The sequence below is a fragment of the Mastacembelus armatus genome, chromosome 2 (assembly GCF_900324485.2).
Source record: "Mastacembelus armatus chromosome 2, fMasArm1.2, whole genome shotgun sequence".
Lineage (NCBI taxonomy): Eukaryota > Metazoa > Chordata > Actinopteri > Synbranchiformes > Mastacembelidae > Mastacembelus > Mastacembelus armatus.
In genome coordinates this window covers 5956118-5974671 of record NC_046634.1, presented here as the reverse complement: position 1 = coordinate 5974671, position 18554 = coordinate 5956118, and the positions used below count along the sequence as shown (strand labels likewise).

The following is an 18554-nucleotide window of genomic DNA, read 5'->3' as shown; positions in this document are numbered from 1 at the left end:
CTTACGTGTGTTTCTTTCTTCATAATCATAAGTGACCATATATTTAGACAAATGTACATATAAATGCAGACTATTCCAAAGGGTAGTTAATAGAGGTGGTGAAAGGGTGAGTCTGTAACACAATACTGCTGCTGGAAAGCCAGCCATTTCTCCTACTGAGCTGTGGGAGTAGTGTTCATGAATACGAGCATATGCATGGACTTTGTGGATTTGTCTGCATTGCCACAGGTCATTATGTACACGGGCAAGTGCACAAAAGCAATTTGGATTCAATAGCTCCCTCTGAAAATCACTGTTGCTCAAGTAATTTTTTAGCTGAAGCCAGATAAGAGTGGTGGTTCAGTTTTGTTTCCAGTAACCGTCTTGACAGTTTTGCACACTGCAGAAAGTATAGGCATATATTTCCATGTACTGATGTGTGGCAAAAAGGGGAAACATTTCATTGATTTAGGTATGTGAATCCTTGTTTTTTTTGCTTAGCTCCTAATATCTCAAAATGTTGCTTCACATTTTATGTCAGATTAATAAAGAATAACATTTACAGTGTGTGTTCAAAGCTTTCAGGTGGTATTAATCTGCAACAATGGGGTTTGGCTAGAGTCATGTTTATCTTGTCTATCAATGTTTGCAATGGGCTACACTGACAGGTAAAGTTAATATTTAATAGAAGTTCATATTTGGGAACTATTCTTGGACACATTTGACATTTAATGAATGTTTTGAATGATATGTCTGCAGCACAGCCTCATTAAATGTTGTTCTTCAGTTGTACAACAGCAGTGAAAGGGCCTTTGATGGTATTAGTTTTACTGGATGTCACTTTCCATTCAGCTCAGTGTTTGCCTGACAAACCGTGTGTGTGTTTTTGTTTTAGATACAATTTTGTCCAACAAGCTGGCCAACACATGAGAAGAACCAGCATTCATTTAGGTCAGGCAGCAGTAATTTGCTCTGAGACACTGTAGGAAATTAAAGTGCAGGGAATTAAATAAATAAAATACACAAGAGAAGTGAGCGTTTGCTCTTTTTGTTTTTTATTATTCATTTTGTTACAGAAATGTTCCTGTTAATATTGTTGTAATTTCAACCAGCTGCAGTCTGATGTTCACACAAAAGAGGGCCACAAAGAAATTACAAACAATTGAAAATGAGAATCGGTCCAGCCTTAATTTTGTTTTCATACCAACTGACTCATTAAGGAGGAAAAACTGTCAAATAGAAAATAACAGTATGTCTCTTTGTATCTATAAGTAGTTTTATCTTGGGATTGTTTTCACATATTTTCATGTATCTCGAAGCCCGACTAGCGGGAAAATAAAAAAAGGAACTGTGGGCTCAGGTTATCACTTTATTGACTGGACAGAAATGTGACACAGGCACCATTTGGTGAAGAGGGATTCACACAAAATACTGGGTAACTTACATTTGTCCCTTTTTAATTTAACCCTTTCATTCTAATTTCTCTCTTCCTCCCCCTTTCTTTTCATCCTTCTGATTTGTTGTCTTCTGTTTGTCCTCATCATCATGCTGCTCCTGACTCCTCCTTTTTCTTCTTATGCCTATGCTCTCATTAATCTTTTTTTCCTCTTCTTGTTGTCCCCTTCATTGTTCATCTTTCATAACGTGTTTTGCCTATTACTACCCCTTTTGTCTCCTCACCTCTCCTTTTATTGACCTTTTCCTCCAACCGTCAACTCTTTTACCCGTCATTCTCCATCCAGCATTAAGACTGTGGATTTCGGAGTTCTCCCATCCAGGGGTGAAAGATTTCTCGCAGCTTGCCCTGGACCTGAGCAGAAACCAGCTCATTGTGGGAGCAAGGTAACGAATAACTGTCCTTAGAGTCAGCATATGTTGCTAGTATATAGTGTCGTAAAAATGTGTATATATACTGCACGGTTTATAGGAATGTATCAGGAGAGAAAAAGACAAAATATTGGATGGAGACATACAGGATCATATTCAATATGCATGAAACATTACGAACAGTAATAAAAACAACCTGAATACACCACAAGTGAGATTTAAGATCATAAACACTGTGCTGTCTGTATGATTCTGGTTCTTTTTCTTTAATGTCATGTGTTTTTCAGAAACGTCATCTTCAGTCTGAGTTTGAACAACGCCTCACTCATACAGGTAAAAATAGCAAAGTCAAGTTGTTACTGTAACCCGTGATGAGATGTTTAAGGTTGGAGCGCTTTTAATGCTGCTTTTACACCAGTACATAGAAATAAAGTCAAACAGTATTTACAATTTATTATAATTTACATTGCAAATACATTACCAGTCAAAAGTTTGGATACACTTTACCACTGAATTGAATGAGAAAGCATGTGCAAATTTTTGACTGGTACTGTAAATACACAAAATCATTATTTCGATAACTATAATTGAAATGAATTGAAATAATATGCTTTTCCCTCTGATTGTCTCCTGTACTCACTTGAATTTTAATTTTGCACTTGTGGCATGTTTTTCACTTCATGAACCTACAAAAAATGTCTGCAACCTCATTGTATTTTATTGCATTTTTTTTTTCTTCAGGCAGCAGAATGGGCACCTGATGAAGACACTAAGCGTTCCTGTCAAAGCAAGGGCAAATCTGAGGTAGTGCACTGTGTCATATAGTACAGGATTATGGTCAAATATAGGCTGTGTCAGCTACTGACTGTGTTCACATTTAAATGGCAGATTAGTAATTATTACATAATAGTAAATGTAGGCTGTGCTGTATTTGTCTACAGGAGGAATGTCAAAACTACATTCGGGTTTTGTTGATCAGTGGGAGGGTGCTCTTCACGTGTGGGACCAATGCTTTCACGCCCGTCTGTATAACCAGGCAGGTTGGTACAGCGGATCCCTGCGAAGTCAGCAATGGATCAAAGACTCCTACATTTCTTTCCTCTCTAATGGATTCAACCATATTCACATCTTTGTCTGGCAGATTGGTAACATCAGTCAGGTGTTGGACACTGTGAATGGTGTTGCTCGATGTCCCTATGACCCACGCCACAACTCCACCGCCATGGTCACAGAGAAGGGCGAATTATATGCTGCTACAGTCATCGATTTCTCAGGACGGGACCCAGTCATCTACAGGAGCCTGGGGAACATGCCGCCACTGCGCACTGCCCAGTACAACTCCAAATGGCTCAATGGTAAAGAAACAGTGGTTAATTTATTTTTTCAGCCATACCTGTGTTTGTGGATGTCTTATCTGTTCTTCTCTCATGTGTCCTCCAGAGCCCCATTTTGTGTCTGTTTATGAAATTGGCCGGTTTGCATACTTCTTCCTGAGAGAAACTGCAGTCGAGAATGACTGTGGGAAGATGGTGTTCTCTCGTGTGGCCCGGGTTTGTAAAAATGACATGGGTGGACGATTCCTTTTGGAGGACACCTGGACCACCTTCATGAAAGCCAGACTCAACTGCTCCCGCTCTGGAGAAATCCCCTTTTACTACCATGAGCTGCAGAGCACCTTTTACTTACCAGAGCAGGACCTGATCTACGGCATCTTCACCACTAATGTGTGAGTGTGAGACCTTTTATTTATTAATGGGCTTCATGGCTCAAATGACACCAAAATCCCCTCACAGTCAGGAAACCAGTGTTGAATGAAAAGCCTAGACTTCAGTCCACATACTGTAGGGGTCAGTTGATGAATGGACAACAGACTAAAAACAAACAAAAAGCTGTTGTAGTGAGAAAATCTAAACCGTCACACTGGATTTCTGAGTTTTGACCACGATTATACCCCCGTCCTTCAGGAACAGCATTTCAGCTTCAGCTGTCTGTGCCTTCAACCTGAGCTCCATCACCCAGGCCTTCAATGGACCTTTCCGCTACCAGGAGAACCCCCGCACTGCCTGGCTCTCCACCTCAAATCCCATACCCAATTTTCAGGTTACTCACATATTCACACACAAAAAAATCCCAACTGGATAAACATAGCTGTTTTTTCTGGCATCATGGTGTTGATAGATGTAAGTTCTGTCCTTCAAGGCTTATAAAGGATTTTTCAAGAATCAACATCCTTATTTTACTCAAACTCATACTTACTCATCTTAGTGTGAGTACAGAGATGACCTATTGCAGCATAGCACACAGAAAGTTGTAGCTTAGGTCCATCAAATAAACCTTTGACAGTAAGTGTTTGGATGTTTCCAACAAATGTATAAAATTCATCTCCACTAAATCATATAATCTCTGCATGCAGTTATGTTTGGTTTTAGATTTGCATTTATTATCATAAACTTTAAATGTCAGTAACAGTCTGCAGATCCTAATGGCCTTTCCCATAGCAGACATTTTGGCAAAAGAGGAACCCACAAATAAAAGTAAACACATTTACGAAGGCTGTGTTGCATTAGCATCTGTTAATGTTCTTTCTGTTCTCTAGTTCATCCTCTCAGGTTGAAAACATACTAATCAGTAAAATTAGCTGCTGGACTGTTTTGGTGAAGTAAAACCTGGGCACTCAGGAGACAGAACTACCAGTCTGCATCCTAAACTCTTGACACTAATCTTTCTTTCCTGGCTGCTCAGTGTGGCACACTGGAGGAGGGCAGCCTCGGGGGGAACCTGACAGAGCGCAGCCTCCAGGATGCCCAGAGACTGTTTCTGATGAACGATGTGGTCCAGCCGGTAACCGTCAACCCTCTGCTCACCCAGGACAATGTGCGGTTCTCTAAACTGGTGGTAGACATCGTGCAGGGCCGCGATACCCTCTACCATGTCATGTACATTGGCACTGGTGAGCAATAGGGGAGTTTGAGCTGATCAAAAATAAAATTATTTTAATTGCACTCCTTATATAATCTTATTAGTTAATCTGTATTAGTAATAGGTTATTTGTAAATTATTTGTTTGGTCACACTTTTTATCTGCAGCAAAAAGATTCACTAATAAATTATTTATAATGAATTTACCACCATTCAAGTCTGCAATGCAGCAGATAATTTTCATCAGTTTTCATCTCAACTCTTTGTTCATCTTGTTAAATCAGAATATGGCACCATCCTTAAGGCTCTTGCCACATCCAATAAAAGCCTTTATGGCTGCTACCTGGAGGAGCTCAGGATCCTCCCTGAAGGGCTAATTGGGCCAATCAAGAGCCTGCAAATCCTCCAAAGTGACAGGTCCTTGTTTGTGGGACTGGATGACAGACTCGTGAAAGTCCCACTAGAGCGCTGCTCCAGCCATCCAACGGAACGGTATGATCCGTTTCAGCCTCAAGGCTGCTTTTAGCCAGAAACGTGATTTAGAGATTTATAGCCTTTGGGTCTTGTTATATCATTGATTGTACAAGAAACTACTAGTGATCTAATCCACAATCCAGAGTCAGTCATTTGTTGCACTTGTCAGTCTGTAAATTTTCTGCTGCTGGTGGTGAGTGTGCAGATTTGTCAACTCACCTTGAAAACACTTTATTAGATTAGATTAGATTTTGATTAGATTTATTAACTTGGTGCCATTAAGGTGACAAATACATGCTGGATCTGAAAGGCCCACAATAAATGCTGGCAAAGATGATTATGTTAAGAGCCCAGTTTATTTTCCTTCAGAGCACACAGTACATAAGTCAGATAGTAATTAATTTGTTGACACTAAAGGCTCCACTAGAATATGCTGACCTTAGAAAATATTGTATGATGTACAGTAGTTTCCAGTAGTTAACATAAAACACAATGGATGTTCTTTGATGCAGATACAATATTATTCCCAAAATAATATCCACAATCCTGCTGACTGTAGAAATGTGCAGAGTTTTGATTTTTTATTAATCAATGTTAATAGAAAATGAGGTATCACAGGAACACGTGATTATTCTGCAGTCTAACAGTTACAGACTAATTATCTGAACTCATATTAGTCATTGCATGGAGGCTCGGGACCCTTACTGTGGCTGGGACCACAAACAGAAGCGCTGCACCACCATCGAGGAGAGCTCCAATATGAATCAGTGGACCCAAAACATCACACAGTGCCCAGTAAGCTACAGCTAGGCCCGTGTATTGGCCTTTATAGATATACACTGTATTTTGAGAAATATCCAAAACAAAAACAAGCATCATATACCCATTTTTTTATGTGACATTTTTGTTCTGTTAAAAAAAAAAAAACTTTGCCTTGAAAAAAACCTTTGACAATCTTAAGTTATAATTTTTGTTTATCATATTGAAGGAAAAAATCTCATAGAGTTGTACATTAAGTAATATTATGGTAATATTTTTTGTGATACACAAATTTTGACAGATTTCATCCATTTAACATCCAGTTGGGGATTTTAGACCAAATTTGGTGCATTTATGCATGTTTGACCCTCTTATATGATCTCTGAAGGTGAGGAACCTGACACAGGATGGTGGTTTTGGTCCTTGGGCACCATGGCAGCCATGTAACCATGATGATGGTGAGGGCTCCATCAGCAGCTGTGCATGTCGATCTCGCTCATGTGATGGACCAGTGGCCCGATGTGGTGGGGTCGAATGCAAGGGTCCAACAATCCAAGTGGCAAACTGTTCCAGGTACAGTCTCTTAGTATCTGCTGTCAAAGGCTTGAACATATTGAGTTGACCTCCAGAAGAAAACAATGAGTTTCTCTTTGATCTTGTGTTTTACTTGAAAATTATGTTTTACTTTGCTTACAGCTGTTACAACCAGATGTAAATACACATTTAACACACACAGTGCAACATGTTAGTCATAAGCAGCTGAAGTACAAGGATATAAATGTTGATAATGTTCTTGTACAGTGCTTATGGGTTGACATGACATTTTGACATGAATTCCTGAGTCCCACCTTAAAGTCCTACACTTTCTGTCTCACATTGTGTTCCTCAGAAATGGCGGATGGACTCCTTGGTCTTCATGGGGCCAGTGCAGCAGCAGCTGTGGTATTGGTTTTGAAGTGAGGCAGCGGTCCTGCAACAACCCCTCGCCTCGGCACGGTGGTCGAATCTGCGTTGGCCAAGGTCGAGAGGAGAGGTGAGGAGTGATTGACTATAGAAATATGATTTCTGTGGTTAGAAATGTTGTCAGTGGCCAGAGTTCCTGCGTGGCATAAAGATTTCAAAAGTCAGCACTTTGGATAAAAAAAAAACATTAGTGACTTGGTATGGCTTTTTGTTTTCAGGCTGTGCAATGAGAAAAAGCCCTGTCCCCTTCCAGTGTTATGGACAGGGTGGGGCCCTTGGGCTCACTGCAGTGCTGACTGTGGAGGTGGTGTCCATTCCAGGACCAGAACCTGTGAGAATGGAAACACTTGTCCTGGATGTGCCATGGTACTGCAGAGCTTCGACATTAAAAAATGACAAATTCTTGCACTGAGAAGTTAGTAAATTAGTTGGTTTGCTTTAGCTGTAAAGGAAACTAAAAAAGAGACTAGTTTACTAAAGTAGACAATCAGCTGGTGGCAACAAGAGTAGCAGTTCCCCCAAGATAAATATTAGATGAATATAGCCATATATAATATACATACACACACACACACACACACACATACATATATATATATATATAGCTGTCATTTCTCATTCATGTTTCTCTACAGAGAAGAAATAATGACAAATAACACATGCCTAAGGTTCTTTTCGAAAAAGTGTGGATTATTAGGTTATTGAAATGAAGGATTTATTTCCTGTGGAGCCTGAATGTGCTCCTTGTATGGAAATTAATTAGCTAAATATTGTGGTGGGTTATAATTATCTTCCAAATTTTTTATTGCTAATTGTTTCACTTCACAGAGAGGGTTTAACACAAGTAGAAGATAATCCTCCCGGTGCTCAAAGAGAGATTGCTGGTGGCACAAAATGTTTATGTCCTCCAACTTCACAAGTACAAGACTCTCCAGAAAAAGTGTATAGCAGTCTGTTTTAAGGCAGTGCTGTTTGCAGTGTCACTACAAACTTTAATGAATTAGCTGCTGAAAACATCTTGATGTGTGATTTTGAGAGACCATAAGTACAAGCCTGTGACACAATGATTAGTTTATCAGCATTAATGCTTTGTCCATCCTGTATACCAGGAGTATAAGGCCTGTAATCTGGAGGCTTGCCCCGAGGTGCGTCGCAACACCCCCTGGACTCCCTGGATGCCTGTCAATGTCAGTCAAGATGGGTCACGGCAAGAGCAGAGATTCAGGTACATCTGCCGAGCTCTGCTCCCTGACCCCAAACAGCTCCAGCTAGGCAAGAAGAAGGTGGAGACCCGGTTCTGCCCTAATGATGGATCTGGAGCCTGTCAAACTGACTGTGAGTGCTGACAACAAGCATGGAGTATATAATGGAATCAACTTGTCTGTATGGACCTCACAGTGAGCTACAATAAACAGCAATAGTTTCATCAGTCTGCAGATTTGTCAAACATCATTTTAAATACAGGTTAAGCAGATGAAATGTTTTTTTCCAGCTCTGGTTGATGACTTGGTGAAGACCAGTGGCAAAACTATCTCCCAGCCCCAAGGTGCCCACTGGGGATCCTGGGAAACATGGTCTATCTGTTCCCAGCAGTGTTCCAGAGGCTTCAGAACCCGGAAACGTATCTGCTCAACAGCAGAGGGCAGGACCAACCCCAGTGCCTGCGTAGGTTCCCCAGTGGAGTATCAGGACTGCAACACTCAACCCTGCCCAGGTAACAGAACAATGATGACTGTCTGTTTAGTTTCAGAACTTCATGTTTATGTTACATAAATACATTTTATTACTTGCATGTGTTCTAGTGAGTGGTGCCTGGTCTTGCTGGTCCTCCTGGACCCAGTGCTCATCCAGCTGTGGGGGTGGGCACTATCAGCGGACTCGGACATGCAGCAGTCCACCTCCTGCTAATGGAGGAGACATCTGCATAGGCCTGCACACTGAAGAGGCCCTATGCAATACACATGGCTGTGAAGGTGTGGAAGCATATTTAAAGCTGCACAGTGGAAGATTTTGATGTAAAACCACTAGTTTGTAATTAGTACAATTCAAAAAAATGTGAAAAGCGAAACCTTCTCCTTTAAAAATTCACTTTGAATTTAAAGATAATTATTAGACTGTCAGATTTGGCTTGAGTTGAACAGCTGCCTTTTATCACAGACAAACATAGTGGCTTGAATTTAAATTTTTAATTATTGATCAGGGCAGGGGTTCAAAAATATTTGTGAAACAATAATACAAATATCTAATCAACAATTATTCTAGGTTCATTTTTTGCTATTACTCATTCAGCAGTCATTTTGTGACTTCGCTTTAAAAGGCAAATTTATTAGCATTTATCATAATTGTTACACCGTAAATACACTCCACCTTGTTTCCCTCTTCAATAATGCGGTTGTATGGACACTGATGAGAAATCTCGTCCACACAGCAAGTGGTGAATCAATATTTGAGCAGCAAAGGCAAACAAAATGGTTGTTGCAGCCCATCCCAGCATGCTTTGGCTGAAAGTCAGAAAATATAATGGAAAAATGGTTAATAAAATAGCAATGGATGCAATTTGTATGCATATTTATCCCTTTGGGCTTTCAAATACATGTAAAGACATGGGAAGCAAATTGGTGTAATCAACTTCTCATCAGTTTTAAACTTTTGTTCAGTAAACAAAGTAGCTTCGACAGGCACACAAGGCGTCCGTAGACTGACCATTGCACTGAAGCCAACATTTCTCAGCCTCCACACTTGTTAATCTCCACAGAGTTTCTCCGTTTGCTGAGTTTCAAGGGAGATGAAAAGGTTTTGCTCCTGGCTGTTTAAAAGAGCAGTAGGGATAATGACATTTTGTGTTCATAAGATATCTCATTACAAGAAAGTTGCCTTTTTCAGGCCAGCCAACATGCAAAATCCAACCATTTAATTATAGGAGTTCAAAGAACTACTCTGCAGTTACGCAGCCCTCTCCTCAGCAGTGGATAAGGATTGGGTCTTATTACATAATCCAATTCAGTTCTAAATAAATACCTTTTTTGAGGCTTTCTTTTGAAGTTGAGGTGTTTAATATTACTTGGCACTAGTTTTGCCTCTGCACTTTAAGATATTAAACAGGAGGAAAAGGGTACAGAAGGAGATCCAAAAATGTATTGAAAAAAAATCTGTCAGTGTTTACTGCGTTTCATATTTAATTATCTGCAGTTTTACATCGAAACTCATTTTCTGTATATTGCCTGTACAATCAGTTAAACTCTTATATGCCTTCTGTGCCCTTGTCTGTCTCAAGCTTTGATTATTCCTTCCACTCTTGTGTTTGGCCATCAGGTTGGGGTGAGTGGACTGACTGGGGGGAATGTGATGAGGAGGGTCTACAGCATCGCATTCGCCGTTGTGGTGAGGACCAGCATGCTGAGGCCAGTCTCTGCCAGGGCAACGTCACCCAGTCCAGGCCTTGCCAGCCTCATGAGGTGCCAGGTAAATCGCTGGAACAAGTTTTCTGAACACGTAAATTACTTCTGACTGATGCTGATATAAGCTGAAAAAATCCTGTTATAGTCACACAAAAAGTTTAATAAGACACAGTGTAACGCTGATTTGTTCATGCTGTGTCTGTGAAAATTAAAAAGACAAATTAATTGAAATGTCAGCATTTTGCGTACTTTGGAAAGAGTGATGCATTAGAGGGAAATTCACTGTTCTTGACATTTTTGTTGTTTAATCTTTTGGAGCTGCAATGATTTTACGTCCCTGCATTGATGTTTTTATGGATCTCTCTCTTTATTTCTGTCTGTGTATGTCTTTCCAGTCATTTTACCTGGACAGGAGGACCAGAGTTGTGGAAGTGAGTTAAAACAAATGTTTCCCCAAATTGTTATAACTTGTTCCCAGGTCACCCACACCTCATATATCTGTCTCAACAGAGAATCTGCGTTGTTTTTTTTCCAGTCACATTTGAAGTGAATCAGTGTCACCTCATTTTGACTGCAGACTCCTAGTTATTGTGGCAAAAGTGATAGTGATAGTGATAGTGATATCTCAGATAGTACCACACTATCAATAATAGTACCCACACCCATACACACAACACTTTTTTGGTTGCGTTGGTTTTTCCCATCCTCTCTTTTTGCCCTCTGCCCCCCCCCCCCACCTGTCTCCAGCCTTCACCTTGTTCCAGTTGGTGGCTGTGGGCTCAGCCAGTTTCTTTGCAGCAGCATTGCTGTCAGCACTGGCCTACGCCTACTGCTCCCACCTGAACCGACCGTCAGCAGAGTCAGCAGTCATCCACCCCAGCACACCCAACCACCTCACCTACAATAAGCAGGGCAACACCACGCCAAAGAATGAGAAATATATCCCCATGGAGTTTAAGGTAGGCTGGTTCAGTTTCAGTATCAAATTAATTCTTTACAGTAAACCACTCCACTGATTTGATCTTGGCATTATGTTCTAGGTCATGTCTCCTTTGTCAGGCACAACAAACGGACACAACAAAATAAAATAAGAGAGAGAAGGAAATAATGTAACAAAGAAACTGAAAGTAGTTGTTTTTCATTGCCATTTGCTGTTGTGTGTGTATTTATCTGACAATCTCTCTGTGTGTTTACACTGTAGACACTGAACAAGAACAATCTCCATGTGAATGAGGAAACATGCAACCACTTTCCCTCCCCACCGCCCTCCAGTAATATGTTCAGCACCACCTACTACCCCCCCAACCTGAGCAAGTACGATTTCCATTCAGACTCCCCCTGCAGGACCTACAGACACAGCTGAGATGAGAACATGCTTTTTCAACAGACCAACTGTCTTTTGTAACTCCAACACGAGGTGTGTCCTCACTCAAAAACACAGGACAGGAGTTGGTCCAGAAAGTCTTAAAAATGAACACCAAAATCATCCCCATATTCCAGTAGATTTTTTACGCCTTGGTTCACTCAAATGACACTTACCTTGTTTTATTCACAGTTACTACATCACTACATTTGAGTTGCTACAACATACAGAGAGAGATTCAGACAGTAATGATGCCATCTGCATGCTATCACCTCTGGAGATATTTGTGCAGCATGAACACAGTTTTCATTAGTCACCTGCCTTGTACATACTCAAAAACACAGTCCTGAGTAAATAGTTATAGACACTTTCCACGACTGAAAGTCTGGTGGTTGAATAGCCTACAAAATAAAGTGATGGGTTGTTTTCAGGATGAACAAAGTTGACTGAATGTGCTTGGACCTTGAGTGTGAGTTTAGTTTTCCACATAGAAGATTTTCAAATACCCATATTTTTTCAATGCTTCCAGTCTCCCATGAAGACTGGCACCCTAATTGTTTCCTCCCACTCTTCAAAATATGGTTGCTCTTTTTGTTTGAGGCAGACATAGAAGTAACTAGTCCCACAGACAATGAGCCAATAGCCGCATGTTCTCAGGTCAACCACAGTCCTTGTTTCAGACTTCGAGATCCATCTGCGTGTGAGCCACAACGACACGATTGCAGAGGTGCAAGCCCCCATCAACCAACAGAAGCAGTATACAGCAACCTTTACCTCTGCAAGGAGTAGCCATGTTTTTATGGAAACCAGCACCTACAGTGCTAGTGTCTTCTTCCTGTCACTCCACCCACCCTGAGGTGCTACATTTGGTCTCAGGGCAGTGTGAAAGCAGTGTTGGACTCCAAACCCCAGGGCTTCAGCTAGACTTCAGACCGGGGTTTAGGCTGAACTGAGAAAAGACTCATCTGCTGATTGCTGTTGTGAGGACTACATCAGGTGAGTTCAGAAGACTCAGTACTACACTATACTGTTCCACAAGCAGCCTGAACACTTATTTAGTGTGGGTTGATGTGTTGTAAGCAACATCCTCACACTTTGTCCTTTGTTTGCTCTGAATGGAGTGAAGAAAATGAGACTTGGAGATTTCTGGTTTGTTTGCTTTAATTTCAGTTCACAAATAAACACAACATAGAAGAGGACGATCTTAATAGGCCTCACTATGTACTATACATCACTTGTTGACATTTTGTCAGTTCATATGAATTGTGTCTGGGATCTTTACTGTTTTTATTGTATCGCCTAAACATAATGATTTATTTTGTATGTCTGTGTGGTCATTAGTTTTGTCATTCACATTCCTGTATTCTGAATGTTAATGCATTAAGGTTTTTGGTCAACATTCACCAAATATAGTACAGCTACAGTATACCTATAGGTTTCAATAAAAAAGCAACTTTGACAAAAACAAACAGCGATGGATTAACTTGCTCATGTAAATTTCAGGTCTTTGCATCTTGTTTTTTCTGTAGTGTACTGAAATAAGGGGAAAACTGGCTGCAAAAACATAATCTACAAGACGTTTATCTGTAGAATGTAATAAGTTTTCATGAAACAGGCTAAACACTTGTTTGGCCTAAGGAAGCCAAGGTGCAGGTGATTTTCACAGATATAACTATGTTTTACTTTTATAGACAACTAATAGTGAGCAAGTTTGGAGAAAACCTGTACAAAACATTACTTCAAATGTTCTGTTCATGGATTAAGGATTTTCCAGTTTCCTCCCATAATCTGAAAACATGCAGGTTAGTTGAACTGGATACTGGAAATTGTCCAGCAGAAGTGTGAATAGTTGTCTTGTCTATATGTGGAGTCTACTGTAAACAGCATGTGAAGAGGTGCTCAGGCCAGATCCAGCCAGTCGCCACATTTCTGTGCTTGTATATAAATGTTTCTCCCATTTCTGTTGCTTGTTTGAGCAAACGGTGGATTATGTAGAAACTATGCTTTCAAATGAATTTGTATGTCACGAGTCCTGTGACATACAAATTCACTTTGAAGGGTTTGTGATTTCAAAATAAATTTCCAATCATTTCCATGAAGTATACTGGAAAAAAAAAAAAACAATGTACTTTGATATAATTGCTCCATTTAAAGCTAGATTGATATTTTCTCCTATATGTTGAATATGTACAGTACATCATATATGCATGATTGCAGAAAAAAATTACCTTTTGCATGTCCAGCTGACCTGCTGTACATCTTAAATGCTCGAAGTTATGCTAACTGTTTACTGGAGGTAATTACAGTAACTTGAAGTGGCTGGAAATGTCTTGGAAATTATTATAACTTATTTTGAAATACGGAGTTAAATAAAGCAGTTTTAAAAGTTTTACTCCCAGAAAAGCCCAAATTTGTAGGTTTTGAAGATTTTAGCTAAATACACTGGCCCCTGAATTCATTAATCCAGCAACATTTTTTGACTCATTTTTTTCTACAACTAAAAACTATATAACATGAATAATTAATGATGCTAAAGTTAAAAAACCTACACATAGGGGCTTTACATATAGGGGTTTTCTGTTATGTTTGTGACAGAAATGTTGATATTTAAGTTAGTTTGTGATGTGAAAATATATTTCATACAGTATCTTGTAAATACCAAGAAATAATTCAGGTGTTTCTCACCATTTTCAGTGTTATGAAGCATGAAAACAGCCCTGATAATATGGGTGTCTCGTTTCGCTGCTTGCATACAACTAAATGCATGCACTGACTCTTACATGAATACTGGTATAGGAATATGTTTGTGTGAACTGTACAAATATATTTATATGTATTTGGCCAAGACAATAGAAATATTCATTTTTCTAAAGTTGTTCTAAACCAGCTGCCTGTGCTGTGAAAATCAAAAATTACCATTCAAAATATATCTTATAAAATGTTCCATATATTGTTTATCCCTGTAAATTGTTGATGGATCCCCCAAATACATTTGTTTTGCACCGACAAACAGCTCTGCTGAATATCTGAATATGATTGATGTGAATATGACTACACTGCCTTTTGGTCACTGTGAACTTTTGGTACTCTATATTTTTATATAATGTACAAATCAGGATGTAAAGAAAATACGAATAAATCAGTTTTGGTGCCAATAGTTTCGTTATCAATGCCAGGATTTTTTTTTTTTTTTTTTCACTTTGAAAGTGTGTTTTTTTTTGTTTGTTTTTTTAAGATTTTGGGATTCTTAGGTAAAAAGTTTATTTTTATCATTCTCCACATTGTTGTTCAATAATATATGTCAGTTGAGTAACTGATTTATCAGCTAATCATTTCAGCTGCAGAAGAAACATTAGGCAGTTCAGATTTTACCTTATGAATTGGAAGAGTGGTGGACAAACTCCCCAAATTCAATTCTTCACATCTGTTGTGACACATCCAAGCTCTTTTCCATCGAAGAAAATGAAATGCTGTTGTCTCAGTAGCTGTAAATGTTATTAATGAATTTGAAAAGCTCTGCAGTTGAGGCAGAAGGCCGTATGTTGACAAAGTACAACCAATCAATACTGCATCTTCTAGCATTTCCTGTATATTGTTTGATTTTGGAAAAATGTCACTCTATTATTGCATAACTGATGTTGTTGACACCCTATTGCAAAATAATAGACACGTCCTGTTTCTCGTTTCTATTGTGAGTTTGTTCTGATTCCTGTTGTACAAAAAGACAATGAGTTCATTGCTAATAACTTTTCTTAAAATCCAGATTAAGGTGGATGTTTTTAGCCAAGCAGAAAGTTATGGGTCACTAGGTGCTGATGTTTTGGTGGCTACATGCTCTCAGGTACCCTCATGTTCTTAACAAATTACATTGCTTGAAAGGAGACATGCAGGTAAGTGATAAATACCTTGAGATTGGCAATTTTGTCCTGTATAGCATAATAATTGTGTTTCTGTTTTTAGGTAAAATGATCTTAACTGATGTAAAAGAGAAACCGTAGATAAATGTTTTTACATAAATGTTTTGTCATTGTTGATTTGTTTAAAGCTGTTTCCTGGGCTGGGACTGGAGGTGAAAATGTAGTAAGCAACATGCAAACAGCTAAGTAACGAGCAACTAATTTATCATTGCACACTATCCCATACATACCCCCCACCTGGATCTAAACTTTAGCTAAATCATGGTTACTATATTGTTAATGGAAACAAGGGGCCCATGAGAGCCCACATAGACGCTTGTCATGCCCTAACCCATTCACGCATTCATGGAACCTGCATGGACATATGGGCAATGTTACACATGTGTTTTCATATAATTGATTTGTGCAGAATGTGGTACACATGTTGTATTAATGGTCTCATAATAAGTAAAGCTGAGTCAGTCAGTCAGATCTACTGCTTGTCCACAGTTAATTCAGTGCAGACGTTCACTGTCTGGGATTAATGCTTTCATCAGATAACGTCTTGTTTTTGCAGTGGTCGAGGTTGTAATCGTGCATGTGCTTCCCACTGCCTCAGGGCTGGAGGTTTAGCAGGGCAGCCTGATCGCTGCAGTAACAGCCAATCCCTGGTGAACACCTCACTGCCACAGGTACACAACAATTATTTTTATGTTTAAAATTAGCAAACAGAACTTGATTGATTGTTTTAATAAATACATACTGTTGATGTTTTCCATTTTATGAAAGGTGACCTCAGGTGATTTCATGTTTTTAATAGTTTTCCGACCTTTGGCAGTAAGTGGAAAGCACTTAGTTCTCACCTCATTGCTCTGAACAGACTGCGCTCCAGTGTTTATTCTTCATAGTCCAATGAGCAGCTCTGCTCCGCTGTCTGAGAGTTTAATCTGCTGGTAGAACAACAATAGATGACCCTCGTGCTCTCTAGCTTTATATTGTTTTTATTCTTTGGAATTTTTTTTCTTCCCATTCAGCATCTGAAAAAAATTGAGCAAAAGCCCATAAATATTAGACAGAGCTTAAAAGATATCCTCATATTCTTTGAGATAGTGTCATCACTTGCACACTTGCTGGCTCAGTTTATTATTTAGTGTTTTTTAAGATACATTCTTAAATCACTGCTTAGGGACGTGTTCAGTCTGTCTCTTTTGACCATTTTATCTTTTCGTAATTCAAAACACTACAATTCTGAGTGATTTTTTTTTTTTCCCCCATGATGTCTTTATTAAGGGGGAAAAGACAAATTTTCAGAGCCTGACCCCAGCTATAACTTGATTGTGAACCTTAATTACCTTCTAATGTATACATAATTCATTACAATGGGTTTGTTAGTTCCTTCCTTTTTCATTCCTGAAGCTTCTTAAATCCTATATATAACAATTCCTAACATCATACGTAAACCAAATACTGTAGCAGAATACATAAATGTTTAAAATGTTTTGGAAATAATTTTGCTCCCTTTGATGACTGTAAATGCACAACATATGGGAACTGGCTGTGTAGGTACAGTAGATATCCTCCCATACTGACCAGTCGCTACATGAGTCAAAACAGGGGCAAAACATCTTAATCCTTCCACTTTAAACTTAGTTAATCCTCCACATTCACAAGATTTGTATGATCAAAGTGTCTCTGAGCCCATGAAACCATGGCTAATGTAGAAGTCCTCAGACATACGGGCTGCTGATACCAAGACATTTCTCACTTCCCGGACCCAGTACATTATATGTGTACACCACACACAGGTTTCTGCTTCTTTTGTCTATTGCCAAGGGCCATGGTTGATTCTGAGGTTAAAGGGATGAAATTTCCTGTATCACAAATAGAAACAAAGTGGTGTCGTGACACTTGTAGCCTCATTCACACGAGTGGGTTCTGTGGAATTAATGATCTCCAGTGGCAGTAATTTCAAAAGAATAATTTGCATATTTTTAATCTTTGCACAAAGTTGCTTTTTGTAATAAATGGTAATTATTTGAAGAAATCAAAGAGTAATTTAAGAGATAATGGAAAAGTTATCTTGTTGTCAACAAGACTAGCTGTTTTCCCTGAAAAAAAATTAACCAATTATTACAACAAAAGGACTTTTAAATCAATTGATAATTAACTTGCAATGTTTACGCTTTACTGAGCACTCAAGTAAGGCTGTAGCTCACAATTAATGTGCCAATTATTTCCTTAATTATTCTAAATTTGTCTCTGAAATGTTAGAACGTAGTGAAGCTTTTTCATTAAAGTTCTATTTAGCTCACCATCAGTCCAAAATCTGTTTACAATGATAGAAAACAGTTTTGTTGCTGGCAGAAACAGTTTATAGATGTCACCTTAGATATACCCTACAAAAACACTTAACAGGTGTTTGGGTTCATTTAGTTCACGTATTTCTAGAGATCATGAGAAGAAACCTCTGATATGACTGTGTTGATGTTTGTTTGTGGCACAGTGTCGCCCTCTGCAGGTGAAGCTCTTAAATCACATCTCACTGAGCTGCTGTTGGTCCAGAAACAGCCTGAGATTTACTTTGATAGTGCTGCCACCTGCTGGACAAAGGAAGAGAAAACATTGAGTTTCTTAAGGAGAAAAATAAACTGTATTATTGTGGCTCATTACTAACATTAACATTAGTTTTTAAAATACCACTAAAGACTTATTTCACCTCTAAGTATTAATTTTCAATCCTTTGATAGTCAATTTTTGAAACTTTTAAAAATTCACATAACTCTTCTTAAAATTCATCAGTGTACCTGTATTTGTAGAACATTATTCTGAGACCTAATAGATTTTAAATGTAATAGTTCTTTGTAGTTGTAGTTATTGCATATACAGAAGAGTGTTGAAAGTATTTTGGACAACAACATTTAAACTCTTTGCAACAGCGACATTTAGTGGAACAAGATGCAGATCCAAAAAGAACCTC

General features: G+C 38.9%; 1 protein-coding gene across 5 annotated transcripts in view; it reads left to right on the top strand.

Annotated features, from left to right (window-relative positions):
• The window catches only part of LOC113127476 (semaphorin-5B-like), a 34595-nt gene extending 19749 nt beyond the window's left edge, over positions 1-14846 (top strand). For 3 of the 5 annotated variants that reach the window (XM_026302080.1, XM_026302081.1, XM_026302082.1), the window contains 20 exons: positions 1722-1821; positions 2094-2139; positions 2548-2610; positions 2748-2846; positions 2948-3161; positions 3247-3532; positions 3771-3906; positions 4549-4756; positions 5009-5216; positions 5876-5993; positions 6346-6530; positions 6847-6990; positions 7139-7286; positions 8030-8255; positions 8413-8634; positions 8723-8893; positions 10233-10382; positions 10714-10749; positions 11066-11277; positions 11520-14846. In XM_026302080.1, the coding sequence (XP_026157865.1) occupies positions 1722-1821; positions 2094-2139; positions 2548-2610; positions 2748-2846; positions 2948-3161; positions 3247-3532; positions 3771-3906; positions 4549-4756; positions 5009-5216; positions 5876-5993; positions 6346-6530; positions 6847-6990; positions 7139-7286; positions 8030-8255; positions 8413-8634; positions 8723-8893; positions 10233-10382; positions 10714-10749; positions 11066-11277; positions 11520-11681 (3134 nt within the window). In that variant the 3' untranslated portion in view covers positions 11682-14846. Of the gene's footprint in view, positions 1-874; positions 931-1721; positions 1822-2093; positions 2140-2547; positions 2611-2747; positions 2847-2947; positions 3162-3246; positions 3533-3770; positions 3907-4548; positions 4757-5008; positions 5217-5875; positions 5994-6345; positions 6531-6846; positions 6991-7138; positions 7287-8029; positions 8256-8412; positions 8635-8722; positions 8894-10232; positions 10383-10713; positions 10750-11065; positions 11278-11519 lie in introns of all 5 variants that reach the window. The other 2 variants (XM_026302083.1, XM_026302084.1) reach the window with 2 other exon arrangements.
• Positions 14847-18554: the final 3708 nt, after the last annotated feature.